This window comes from Tachyglossus aculeatus, chromosome 1, assembly GCF_015852505.1.
Source record: "Tachyglossus aculeatus isolate mTacAcu1 chromosome 1, mTacAcu1.pri, whole genome shotgun sequence".
Classification (NCBI taxonomy): Eukaryota; Metazoa; Chordata; class Mammalia; order Monotremata; family Tachyglossidae; genus Tachyglossus; species Tachyglossus aculeatus.
In genome coordinates this window covers 48,500,243-48,514,876 of record NC_052066.1, presented here as the reverse complement: position 1 = coordinate 48,514,876, position 14,634 = coordinate 48,500,243, and the positions used below count along the sequence as shown (strand labels likewise).

The 14,634-nt window shown below is 41.5% G+C and overlaps 1 protein-coding gene and 1 non-coding gene across 2 annotated transcripts in view; both read right to left on the bottom strand.

The window, feature by feature from the left end:
• MCF2L2 (MCF.2 cell line derived transforming sequence-like 2) overlaps positions 1–14,634 on the bottom strand; it is a 491,086-nt gene that overhangs the window by 162,052 nt on the left and 314,400 nt on the right. The window contains exons 16-17 of the mRNA XM_038758478.1: positions 9,513–9,579; positions 2,592–2,707 (exon numbers count right to left, since the gene is read on the bottom strand). Coding sequence (XP_038614406.1) covers positions 2,592–2,707; positions 9,513–9,579 — 183 coding nt within the window. The remainder of the gene's footprint in view (positions 1–2,591; positions 2,708–9,512; positions 9,580–14,634) is intronic.
• On the bottom strand, positions 4,297–4,434 carry LOC119936967. Its single transcript, XR_005453890.1, has one exon. It is a non-coding gene; the product is annotated as a small nucleolar RNA SNORA7 (small nucleolar RNA).

Below are 14,634 nucleotides of genomic sequence, written 5' to 3'. Positions count from 1 at the left end.
AATAGCCACCCACATACCTGCAAGGGGGGAAGGGGGGCAGTTAAAATATTTTTCATCCGCATGGAGACAGAGACAAGTTGATTTCTTGGGGCCCCTTCCAGTTCTATTATTTTAGGATATTTTAAAATAAGATCACTTTAACATGGGTTTATCATTCCTAGCTCCCAATAAAAACCCAATCAAAGTCTTCTAGACTGTGAGCCGGCTGTTGGGCAGGGACCGTCTCTATATGTTACAAACTTGTACTTCCCAAGTGCTTAGTACAGTGCTCTGCACACAGTAAGCGCTCAATAAATACAATTGAATGAAAACCACAATGTTGTGGTTTTTTAAAACGACTACCTCCAACCCTGAGTTGCAGCTATCAAAATCATATTTTAAAATATCTTTATAGAATGAGGATGATTCCATCTTAACCCTATTTCAATCATAAGAGCACCTAATAAAAATCATATGACTTGTCTCTATCAAAATTATATTTTAAAATATCTTCATAGAATGAGGATGATTCCATCTTAACCCTATTTCAATCATAATAGCACCTAATAAAAATCATATGACTTTTCTCTATCAAAATTATATTTTAAAATATCTTTACAGAATGAGGATGATTCCACCTTAACTATTTCAATCATAATAGTGCCTAATAAAAATCATATGAGTTGCATCTATCAAAATTATATTTTAAAATATCTTTACAGAATGAGGATGATTCTACCTTAGCTCTATTTCAGTCATAACAGTGCCTAATAAAAATCATATGATACCTCCTCAGGTTATGAAAACTTTATCTAAAGGGATGCTGAAACCTAAGTCCTAAGTACTTTATTGCTTCTGGTAAATGATTTCAATACTAAGGTTCAATTTACACTCAAAATGCATCATGGTTTCCCCCTGTAACCAGAGGGATGAAATAGAACCAAAATTCTATTGGTTTATTCTATCAACCAAAGATGCACCAAGTGAAATAAGAAACTTGTAGGCATGTGAACTTATTAGAATGTTCAGACGAGTTTAGCCAGCAGCAAAATAATCTCTCTGCCAAATTAATGAGTTAGGTTAATAGTTTGGGGGGTTTCATTCCATGAAATGATCACATTCACATTTGTTATTACATCCTTTTTCCCCCCATCATTCTCTTCTTTAAAAATTCCAGTGTAAAAACATTCTGAAAATTTGATTATTGACTCCGGGCTCAGTGTCCATTGTAGCCGTTTAGGTGGACTCTCCAGCTTCCTGGCTCCAAATCCTTCTGAGAATGCTGTTTTTTCCAGTTGCCCTACCACCTCTCTTTAAGGCTTTTGCCACCTCTACCACCCCTGCAAACCCGTACTTGCTCAGAAGGGCTCCTCGAAGGGTTCACAGAGTTACCTATGAGCTGTTTGTTTAGTGAAGTCCTCCAAGTCGTTTAGATAAACTACCACTGCGTCATCCACTGTCTAAGAGGTGTAAACTACCTCAGTCACTGGGCGAGCAACCAAGGGGAAGAACTGGGGAAGAGGGAGGAGGGATAGTCTGGAAAACCCGGATTCTACCCTCTCCATAGCTACCATCACCACCCCCTCCTCCCACCTTCCCCGGACAGGAGGATTATGATGCTTGTGTGGTAGCATCAGTGGCGGCTACGAGGAGATGAGTGTGGAAAGGTGACAGGACTGGGGATGGGGACAAATGCTTATTTTGATTTTTCAGAACTATTTTCTCTGTCTCTCTCTAGATCTCTTCATCCCACTCTGAATTCAGTGTATCAGATCTTCCAATCAATCAGATCCTATCCGCAGGAACCAATCAGAGCCTGTGGCTAATGAGGAGTGGGCAGGGATTGTCTCTCTTTATTGCTGAACTGTACTTTCCAAGCGCTTAGTACAGTGCTCTGCACACAGTAGGCACTCAATAAATATGATTTAATGAATGAATGAGGGTGCCATAAATCAACCCCTTCAACTGATGGAGAATGAGCAGATAACAGCACCCGGAGATGCCTGTATAGTAATTCAGTCAAGTGTATCTTAGACAAAATACACTTGTATTGTGTAGCCCTTGGAGAAGTGGGTACATCGACCAACCAGGAGGCAGACACCAAAGCAGTTTCTAAGAGATGATAATCCCTCTAGTTCTGATTCTGCAGTTACTATTTGTCATGGGACCAAACAGATTTTAACCAATCCTCACCCTATTCAGAGGTGTTGGGCTTCTCAAACATTTGGATATAGTCTTTACAGATAAACTGATAACTGGAAATCCTGCTGATTTTTTTTTAGTTGACTTTAGATCTCACTTGTGTCCCTGGTAATGCATGCTTTACTATGATAAAGAACCATTTGAGGGTTTGTAATCTGCTTCAGAGAGCGATGGAGCCCCTAGTCCAGAATGATAGATGACCCTCGTGCTTCAGGGAGTCAGTTGTTTCAGTTAGGACAGGTCATCAACACTGCTGCTAAAGTCATAATATGAATTTTCAATCAGATATAAGAGGAGGCAAGGCTACTGTTTCTTTTTTTCCTCATTCTGCCCAAAGGATACCTTTAAAAATAACCGTGTAAAATGGAGGGTGCAACTATTGCTGGAAATAGCTGTTGTGAAAAACATACCTGTCATGAAATTCATGAATTTCACGGAGGTTCCCAAAGAGAATTTCCTTTTTGTTCTGAAGAGGAGCTGGGATCAGGTGATTTAGCTCAGGATTGTCCATTTCTGCAGCATAACCCTGTTGGGAATGAAAACCTGGTGGGTTTCACCAAAGGAACCGTGGCAGAACCAAACCAATAAAGTAAAACCTGGGGTCAGGCACATTAAACGGGTTGACAGTTGGGTACCACAGATGATCCCAACAGTATGCTTTCTGTTAATGGCATTAGCATTGATCTCCCATCTTTTGAGCTAAGCAGCGTGGCCTAGTGGGAAAAAAATTGGGCCTGGGAGTCAGAGGACCTGGGTTCTAATCCTGGCTCTGCCACTTGTCTGCTGTATGGCCTTGGGCAAATCACTAACTTCTCTGTGCCTCAGATACCTCAACTATAAAATGGGGATTAAGATTATTATACCCATGTGGACTGTGTCCAACATGACTGCCTTGTATTTACTCCAGCACTTAAAGCAGTGTTTGACGTGCTGTGATGATGATGATAGTACTTTGATAATTAATGCCTATGTTGTTTCAGCCTGAAGGCTCCTTTGGATTTTACTGTGGTTATTCCAACCATAAAGAAAGATAATTTCACTAGTTTCTGGAGTCAGAAATTGTATAAGATGCTCGACAGCTGCATAACCCTTCACAAATTAGACAAGGAATTAAAGGAGAAATCCACATCAAATCAGAACTTCAGGGGATTTTGAGTGGGTGGGACAAAGCATAATTAATTAGACAAAATGGAATTTAGCCAAGAGACTGGCTTTTCCAAGATTGCAGGTAATGTACTTAAAGTCTCAGGAGAATTTAAAGGCTTGTCCAACGTGTTAAGCCTCTCTTTCTTCATTTCTTCATTTTCATAATACTGTTGAGTTTTACAATAATGGCAGGAATTAGGTTGTTAACCTCGCGATAAGGAGAAACTGTGTTACAGTACCCATAGTGTGACCATTTCTTCTGACACTGGATCACATTCCTGCCAGGACAGACCAGGTTGTGGAAAAAACGTTCCCTAATCCTTCAATAGTGTTCTATCCAAATCTCATAATGGGAACATGTGTTATGGCAGAGCTGATTTTACAGTACAGTACAGCGAAGTAGCATGGCGTAGTGTTTAGATCACAGGCCTGGGAGTTAGAAGGATCTGAATTCTAATTCCGGCTCTGCCGCTTTTCTGCTGTGTGACCTTAGGCAAGTCACTTCACTTCCCTGGGCTTCAGTTACCTCATCTGTAAAATGGTGATTAAGCCTGTGAGCCCCATGTGGGACAGGGACTGTGTCCAACCCAATTATCTTGTATCTACCCCAGTGCTTTGAACTGTGCTTGATCCATAGTAAGCACTTAAAAATACCATTATTATTATTATTACAGTGGAATCCTTTCTTATAAAGTTTCATCATAAAATGCGTTCAATGTTTAGATCCAACCAATTTGTCCATAATTTCTCTTCCTAAAATTTTTTCTCTCTTCTTGTCTTGTCTTATGCGGTTGAATCATTTCCGACCCATAGAGCTCTCCATCTGCAATTGTTCTGGTAGTGTATCCATAGAGTTTTCTTGGTAAAAATACGGAAGTGGTTTACCATTGCCTCCTTCCGTGCAGCAAACTTAAGTCTACACCTTCGACTCTTTCCCATGCTGCTGCTGCCCAGCGTGGGTGAGTTTCGACTTGTCGCAGGTGGCCTTCCACTCGCTAGCCACTGGCCAAGCTAGGAATGGAATGGGTAAGCCTCTGCTTGACTCTCCCTCCCATAGCTGAAACTGGTAGAGTAGAGAAAACTCTCCAGGTACAACCCTGAGAGGGGTTTTCTCTATTTAAAAGGTCATAATACCCTTGAAGTTCATTTTGTGAGGATTTTACTATACTGGATTTGATAAAGCAGGAAATGCTTTCGATTAAATAATAGAAGTCCTACTTTCTGAAAACAATTACTATAATGCTTTCCATTACTTGCATTTGCATTAAATTTGAATCACACTTACACTTGAAATACATCAACATTATTTACCCATATGAAAAAGAACAGGACAGGGAAGAGGAGAGTCTTTTTGTAAGGCCTCAAAATTTGTCAGGGACAGGATCTAGGCAAGATTAATGATAAGAAATCAGACTTCTACAAAACAAATGATATATCAAGACTGCTCTCTGTACTGCTTTCTTCAGTAGCTAAAGCGATGGGTCATAGTGGAAAGAGCATGGGCTTTGGAGTCAGAGGTCATGGGTTCGAATCCTGGCTCTGCCACATGTCTGCTGTGTGACCTTGGGCAAGTCACTTAATTTCTCGGAGCCTCAGTTACCTCATCTGTAAAATAGGGATGAAGACTGTGAGCCCCACATGGGACAACCTGATCACTTTGTATTCCCCCCAGCACTTAGAACAGTGCTTTGCACACAGTAAGCACTTAACAAATGCCATTATTATTATTATTATTATCATTATTATGACTGACAAGTAAAGCAGCATGGCTTAGTAGATAGAACACAGACCCAGGAGTCAGAAGGACCCGGGATCCAATTCCGGCTCTGCCACTTATCAGCTATGTGACCTTGGGCAAGTCAATTAACTTCTCTGTGCCTCAGTTACCTCATCTGTAAAATGGGTATTAAGTCTGTGAGCTCCATGACAACCTGATTACCTTGTATCTACCCCAGTGCTTAGAACAGTACTTGGTACACAGTAAGAGCTTAACAAATGCACTTAATAAATACCATAAAAAAGATATTATATATAGCTTTACTTTGAGTTTGAACTTGTTCCTGCTACTCCATGAGGTATTTTCCACATATGCAGAAATGAGTATAAAAAGCCATTTGGGAACAACAATCCAGTCCATGTCATACAACTGTAAAGTTGTCCTCAGCTGTAATGGTCATTTTGCTATCTAGCATGCCTATATCTATTTTCATCTCTTCATAGCCAGATCTTTCTGAAACCTCCACTCAACAGCTCCCCTTCTACAGATTATTATGCCTCCACCTTTTCTGTCTGTTGCTCTTGTTTCCAAAGAGTCCACTGCAGTCTGATTCATGATTTTTTTAATGGCATTTAAGATCTTATTATGGCACTCTACTAACCTCTGGGCTAGATACTAACTAATCTAGTATCTTTTAAACTGTGAGCCCACTGTTGGGTAGGGACTGTCTCTATATGTTGCCAACTTGTACTTCCCAAGCGCTTTGTACATTGCTCTGCACACAGTAAGCGCTCAATAAATACGATTGATGATGATGATGATGATCAGGTTGAACGCAATCTGCATGCAGCATGGGGCTCACAGTCTTAATCCCCATTTTACAGATGAGGTAACAGGCACAGAGAAGTTAAGTGACTTGCCCATGGTCACACAGCAGGCAAAGGTTCAAGCTGGGATAATAATAATTGTGGCATTTGTTAAGCACTTACTATGTGCCGGGCACTTTACCAAGCGCTGGCGTGGATACAGGCAAATCAGGTTGGACACAGTCCCTGTTCCAAATGGGGCTCTCAATCTCAATCCCCATTTTAGGGACGAGGTAACTAAGGTGAAGTGACTTGCCCAAGGTCACACAGCAGACAAGTGGCAGAGTCGGGATTAGAACCCATCACCTTCTGATTCCCAGGCCCATGCTCTAGCCACTAGGCCACCTGCTTCTCTGATCTCAGTTGAGGTTGTTGTCCGTGCATGTTCCAGGACTTCTAAGAAGTCTGTCTCCTCCTAGCATAAAAATTCTGCAGTAAAGCCATCAGATTTACCATCCTTCAAAGCTTTGATTGCAAGAAAGACTTTATCAAGAGTTGAAACAAGGGCCATATGTTCACATTTTGGCAAGACTGCTATGCTTTGTATGGCCTCACCTTCGTTGATTAAAGGTGTATTTAAAAGATCATTACCATGCTATTGCCATCTCTGTAGATTCCGTCCTTTCCGGGATAAATGTGGAGGCTTATGGTTCAACATCAGTGGTATTTATCAAGCACTTACTGTATTAAGCACTTGGGAGAGAACAATGTATCAGAATTGGTAAACACCTTCCCTTCACTGTGTTGCTAGGGTAGTGTGCATGGGATCGTATAGGTTCTTTGGAAATGATACAAGCCTTTGGCTTGGCTCTGGGCAGCAAAGCCATGGATTGCATCAGCCTTGTTTTCCTACCACCAGTCATGTCTGATCTGCGTATCACATTGTACACACTTGTAGACCTCTCCTTTGTCATGATCATAAGGAGCTGCAAGACCCTGAAGTTTTTCTTGCTTTCCTGCAAGCACTGTAAATGCTTAGTTTTTTTTTTAATCAAACCAGATTTGGTGATGATGCCTCGCAATTCCCCAATTATTATGGAGGTAACGTGGATTAGTGGATAAAGCACAGGCCTGGGAGTTGGAAGGACCTGGGTTCTAATCTTGGGTCCACCACATGTCTGCTGTGTTACCTAGGGCAAGTCACTTAACTTCTCTGGGCTTCAGTTACCACATCTGTAAAATGGGGATTAAGAGTGTGAGCCTCTTGTGAGACGGGGACCGTGTCCAACCTCATTAACTTGTATCTACCCCAGAGCTTAGAACAGTGCTTGGCACATAGTAAGCTCCTAACAAGAACCATAATTATTATTATTAGCCACTCCTTGTAGTCAGAGCATGTGTCTATCAACTCTGTTTTATTGTTGTACTTTACTACCTCAAGTGCTTAATACACAGTAAATACTGCACACGGTAAGCATTCAATAAATACGATTGCTTGTTTCATTCATTCGCTCATATTTATTAAGTGCTTATGGTGCGCAGAACATTAAATAATAAACAGTGACATTCCCTACCCACAATGAGTTTATGGTCTAGAAGGGAGGGAGATAGACAACAGTACAAATAAATAAAATTACAGCTATGTACATAAGTGCTGTGGGGCTGTGAGCAGGGAAGAGCAAAGTGGAGGCTGACTAAAAACTCCTTAGAGGCAAAAACTCTCTTCTCCTCCTACATCTCCCACTCCCAGAGCCCGGGAAGGTGCCTTGGTTCCAGCAGACATCAGTGACTGGAATCGATGGTGTCAGAGTTCAATCAATCAATCAATCAATCGTATTTATTGAGCGCTTACTGTGTGCAGAGCACTGTACTAAGTGCATGGGAAGTACAAGTTGGCAACATATAGAGATGGTCCCTACCCAACAGTGGGCTCACAGTCTAGAAGGGGGAGACAGAGAACAAAACCAAACATATTAACAAAATAAAATAAATAGAATAGATATGTACAAGTAAAATACATAAATAGAGTAATGATAAATAAATAGAGTAATGGTTAGAGCATGGTTAGAGCACATAATTCTAGAACAGTACCTGACAGGCAATAAGCGCTTAACAAATACCACTAAAAACAAATAATAAAAGCGGAAAGATGTTCCTTCGGGAAAACTCTTGCAATAATAGGCTGTCTTGTCTTATGCCGTCGAGTTGTCTCCGACCCATAATGATGTCGTGTTCGCATCTCTCCCAGAAGGCCCCACCTCAATTTGCAATCGCTTTGGTAGTGTATCCATAGGGTTTTTTGGGTCGAAATACGGAAGTGGTTTACCATTGCCTTCTTCTGCGCAATAAACTAGTTTGTCACTCTGTGACCTTTGGACGTTTGAAATTTGTCCCACCCTCAACCCCACAGCTCTTATGTACATATCTTTAAATTATATATTATAAATTACTGATACTACTCTCCCTCTAGGCTACAAGCTTGTTGCGGGCAGGAAATGTGTCTACTAACTCTGTTGTATTTGCACTCTCCCAAGTGCTTAGAAGAGTGCTCTGCACATAGTAATGCTCAATAAATACTACTAGTTGATTGACTCTGATGGCTGCTATTATTGCTAAGGAATGTTTTGATTCTTCATATCACAAGAGTTATTTGGATTTTTTAGCTTTCGAATGGTTTGGGTATCACAAAGTCAAGACCCACCAGATAATAATAATAATAATAATTAATAATTATGATATTTGTTAAGCACTTACTATGTGCCAAGCACTCTTCTAAGCACTGGGGTAGATACGAGGTAATCAGGTTGGACCCAATCCCTGTCCCACATGGGACTCACAGGCTTAATCCCCATTTTACAAATGAGGCAACTGAGGCACAGAGAAGTTAAGTGATTTGCCCAAGGTCACACAGCAGAGAAGTGGCAGAGCCGGGATTAGAACCCACATCTTCCGACTCCCAAACCCGTGCTCTTTCCACTAGGCCACACTGCTTCTCGTGGCCTAGTCCACTGTCCACTGGTGAGCCAGGCTTGCCGGAATAAAGGAAGCAATTTTAGGATTTCCTTTTCTACCACCTTCCCCATTCAGGCTGAGCAGAAAATTCCTGAATAAGACTGTTCCGATTCCACAGGCTGCCAACAGTCATATAATGGATATTCTGCCCCGCTTGTTTGTAGGGGACTTGTTTTAGGAGAAAGAAAGGAATATCCCTACCTAAGAAGAATGTGCTCTTGACTGGTTTTTCACATAGTGATAAGGTTTGTACTAGAATATTCATACACTCTTCTCTGGTTCCTTTATTAAGTTCTGAGTTATAAGACAGGTGACCAGCAATAAAGAGGGCAGTTTTAGGCCACAGAACCTGATATTTCTACCAGCTCCTACTACCTGACTGTTGCATCCTCCTCTCTTTATTATAATAATAATGATGGCATTTGTTAAGCGCTTACTATGTGCAAAGCACTGTTCTAAGCGCTGGATGACACTGTTGTATTTAGCACTCCCGTTAAGAACTGCAAGAATCTTTGCACTTTCTAGTGTGGAGGGAAGTTGCAAAAATAAAACCTAGGGAGTGGTAATTCCTAGGGACAAAGCTACTAATAATTGTAATTCTCACTGTATAATTAAAAATTCAATAGGTCAGCAGCATGTACAGTACTTACCATGATGATACTTTGAAGCTCTTCAACATAAACCCGTTCTGTTTCTATCAGTTCATGTATTATGTGACTGTCAGAGACAAAGAGAATAAGAGACAATTGTGAAAAAGTGAAATTAAGATTTAATAATAATAATAATAGTAATAATGGCATTTATTAAGCATTTACTATGTGCAAAGCACTGTTCTTAGCGCTGGGGAGGTTACAAGGTGATCAGGTTGTCCCACGGGGGGCTCACAGTCTTAATCCCCATTTTACAGATGAGGTAACTGAGGCCCAGAGAAGTTAAGTGACTTGCCCAAAGTCACACAGCTGACAATTGGCAGAGCTGGGATTTGAACCCATGAGCTCTTACTCCAAAGCCCGTGCTCTTCCCCCTGAGCCACACTGCTTCTCTAAAGATTTCTAAAGAAAGATTTCTTTCAAAAGCCAAGATAATTAGACAGTGCTCTGCACATAGTAAGCGCTCAATAAATACGATTGATTGATATTATCAAATTTATGTCCAAAAACTCACACTAGTTGAGGGGCATACTCAATCACTTCATCAGCCAATGAAAGAAAAAATAACCTTCTTTTCATACTCCTATTCTTACTCTGGGATCGCTAGTTGTTTCCATGGCGATTTTCACCTCCCAAATAATTCATCTAATCATAGCCCACCTCAACTTTTTCATCAGCCTCCTTGCTGAGATCCCTGACTCCAGCCTCTCCCATCTCCAGTCCATATTTCATTTGGCTGACTGGATCATTTTTCTAAAAATATTTCTGCATGTCTCCCCATTCCTTAAAAAAACCCATATCTGCATCGGGCAGAAACTCCTCATCTGTGGCTTTAAGAAACTTGATAATTGTGGTATTTTCATTCATTCATTCAGTCGTATTTACTGAGTACTTACTGTGTGCAGAGCACTGTTTTAACATCAATCGTATTTATTTAGTGCTTACTGTGTGCAGAGCACTGTACTAAGCGCTTGGGAAGTAAAGCACTTGGAAAGTACAAAACAGCAATAGAGATAATCCCTGGCTACAGAGGGCTTACAGTCTTGTTAAATGTGTACCATGTACCAAGCACTGTAACGAAGAGCAGGGTTAGATTCAAGATAATAAGGTTCTACCTGGGGCTCACAGTCTAAGTAAGAGGGAGAACAGGTATTGAATCCCCATTTTGCAGATGAGGGAACTGAGGCACAGAGGAGTTAACTGACTTGACCAAGGTCACACAGCAGATAAATGATGGAACCTGCATTAGAACCCAGGTCATTCATTCATTCATTCATTCATTCATTCATTCATTCAATCGTATTTATTCAGCGCTTACTGTGTGCAGAGCACTGTACTAAGCGCTTGGGAAGTACAAGTTGGCAACATATAGAGATGGTCCCTACCCAACAGCGGGCTCACAGTCTAGAAGGGGGAGACAGAGAACAAAACAAAACATATTAACAAAATAAAATAAATAGAATAAATATGTACAAATTAAATAAATAATTAAATAGAGTAATAAATACATACAAACATATATACATATATCCAGGTGCTGTGGGGAGGGGAAGGAGTTAAGGCAGGGGGGATGGAGAGGGGGAAGAAGGGGAGAGGAAGGAGGGGGCTCAGTCCTTCTGACAGGTCTGTGCTCTATCTACTAGGCTTCTTTCAGTTTGTTACTACACAACTGTTTGGGTACCCTGTTTTTGCAATATGTTTTGCCAGGAGGAAGGCATTGCTATGAGCGTTGTTTCCAGGCTGACGAGCTGATTGTATTACAAGACTTCATTGTTCAGAAGCAGCACTAACTGCCAGACATTGTACTAAGAGCTGGGGTGGATACAAGTAAATCGGGTGGGACACAGTCCCAGGCCCACGTGGGGCTCGCAGTCTCAATCCCCATTTTACACAGTAAGCGCTCAGTAAATGCGATTGATTGATTCATCCCCATTTTACAGATGAGGGAACTGAGGCTCAGAGAAGTTAAGTGACTTGCCCAAGATCACACAGCAGACATGGGGCGGAGCCGGGATAGGACACGTATTAGGACACGTTTCCAGCCTTGTAAAACTTGCAAGGCCCCGAGGGTGACTCCTTAGACCTTTTTCTGGTATTTGATAAGTGCTTATTATGCGTCAAACATGGTTGTAAGCACTGGGTTAGGTGTAAGGTGATTAGGTCAGACACAGTCCCTGTCCTGTGTGGAACTCATGGTCTTAGTAGGAGGGATAACAGTCTTCTAGACTGTGAGCCCACTGTTGGGTAGGGACTGTCTCTATATGTTGCCAACTTGTACTTCCCAAGCGCTTAGTACAGTGCTCTGCACACAGTAAGCGCTCAATAAATACGATTGATTGATTACAGATGAGGTAACTAAGGCATAGAGAAGTTACGTCACTTGCCCAAGATTACACTGCAGACAAGTGGTGGAGCTGGGATTAGAACCCATGACCTTCTGACTCTTAGGCCCTTGCTCTATTCACTACACCCCACTGCTTCTATCTCTCCGTCTAGAGTGTAAACTCCTTGTGGGCAGGGAACATGTCTACCAACTCTGTTGCACTGTACCAAGTTTTTAGGTCACTGCTCTACACAGTAAGTGCTCAGTACATACCACTGATTGATTGATTGACTGAAGGCACAATCTGGGGACTTTCCGCAACTAAGCCCTCATTTCCTCTTCTCTCACTCCCTCTGCTTCACCATTGCCCTTGGATTTGCACCCTTTATTCAGTCACTCTCAGCCCCACAACACTTATGTATAATAATAATATATAAATAATATAATATTAAATAAACATATATAATGACACTACATAAATAATACATTATTAAATAAATATGTATTATTATAATATATAATATAATATAATATAATATATAATATAATATAAATAATATGATATATAATATATATTAGGGAAGCAGCATGGCTCAGTGGAAAGAGTCCGGGCTTTGGAGTCAGAGGTCATGGGTTCAAATCCCGGCTCCGCCACTTGTCGGCTGTGTGACTTTGGGCAAGTCATTTAACTTCTCTGGACCTCAGTTACCTCATCTGTAAAATGGGGATTAAGACTGTGAGCCCCGCGTGGGACAACCTGATCACCTTGTAAACTCCCCAGCGCTTAGAACAGTGCTTTGCACATAGTAAGCGCTTAATAAATGTCATTATTATTTATTATTATTATTATATAATAAATGAATTATAATTCATTTATTTGGATTATGGTCTGCCTCCCCCTATAGACTATAAGCTCTTTGCGGGCAGGGAACAGGTCTACGAACTCTGCTACATTGTATTCTCTCAATGAGCCCACTGTTGGGTAGGGACTGTCTCTATATGTTGCCACCTTGTACTTCCTAAGCGCTTAGTACAGTGCTCTGCACACAGTAAGTGCTCAATAAATACGATTGATTGATTGATTGATTGTATTGATATATATATACACACACACACACAGCTTAATATAGTGCTGTAATCTGCACACAGTAAGTGCTCAATAAATACCACTGATTGATTGATTGTTTGGGACAAAGGATGCACAGAAAGCATATCTGAAGGTTTAAATCGCATTAATATGATCATCTTCATTTCACAGAATAAGCAATACGGTCATCCTAAATTTATTCCTTTAATTTCTCTTGGTAAGCATGTGCCTTCCTGTACACGTTCTGTATGCATGAATGTCTATTTTAAGTCATGTATTCGATGATATGCTGTGACAGCAGAGCTTTTTTTTTCCTGTTATCAGTTGGTCAGGCAAGTGACCCGATGATGAAGGCAAATGTGACATCACCTCACTGAACTGCCCATGTGGCAAAGAAGGGAGCAGTCTCTGGGGACATTTTTTATTTTCATTGGAATTTATTACTATGTGCCAGGCACTGTACTAAGCTCTGGGGAGGATACGAGATAATCGGGTTGTACAAAGTCCATGTACCACATAGGGCTCCCAGTCTTGTTCTGGTCCTGGTCAGGATTTCACTACCCTAAGGTCCTCAAGAGGATGGGGTACGGCCGGTGCCAGGCCGTGGGGCTGAAAGTGGACACTCCAAAGGGCCGCGAGACAAAGATGGCTCTTGGAGCTCGGAGGGGTGGCTACCACATACCAACCCCACTCATTAATGGATAAAACACAGGCCTGGGAGTCTGAAGGTCTGAAGGGAGTCCCTTCAAAGCCCAACTGAGAGCTCATCTCCTCCAGGAGGCCTTCCCAGACTGACCCCCCCTTCCTCACCTCCTCTTCCCCCACCCCATCCCCCCCGCCTTACCTCCTTCCCCTCCCCACAGCACCTGTATATATGTATAAATGTTTGTACGTATTTATTTATTTATTTATTTTGTTTGTACATATTTATTCTATTTATTTTATTTTGCTAATATGTTTTGTTTTGTTCTCTGTCTCCCCCTTCTAGGCTGTGAGCCCACTGTTGGGTAGGGACCGTCTCTATATGTTGCCAACTTGTACTTCCCAAGCGATTAGTAGAGTGCTCTGCACACAGTAAGCGCTCAGTAAATACGATTGAATGAATGAATGAATAATCTGCTGTGTGACCATGGGCAAATCACTTAATTTCTCTGCATCTCTGTTCCCTTATCTGTAAAATGGGGATTTAAGCCATGAGCTTCATGGGGGACATGGACTGGGTCTAATCTGATTAGTTTGAATCTACCCCAGTGCTTAGTACAGTAGCCGGCACGTAGTAAGCACTTAACAAATACCATTAAAAAGTACGAGGAAGTAAGAAGGTCTATAGGATATGTACATAAGTATTTCTGTCTCCCCTACTAGACTGTTAGCTCATTGTGGGTATAGAATGTGTCTGCCAACTTTGTTGTATTGTACTCTCCCAAGAATTTAGTATGGTGCTCTGCAAATAGTAATCGCTCAATAAATGCCACTGATGATGATGCCTCTTAGGAGGTTGTGCTTAGGTAGCATGAAAGGGCTGAGGTAAGCAGTTGGGAAAACAAGGTGGGTGGGAAGATTAGAAATGTTTTGAGGGAGGAGCGGGAAGGGGCGGGCAGCTTGCTTTAGCTGCTCCACTCTGCGCTTAGCTGGTCTATCTCCCTCCCTTCTTCCTCTCCCCTCATCTTTCCCTCTCCCTCCTTAATTTTTTCCCTGTTCCCTTCCCATTT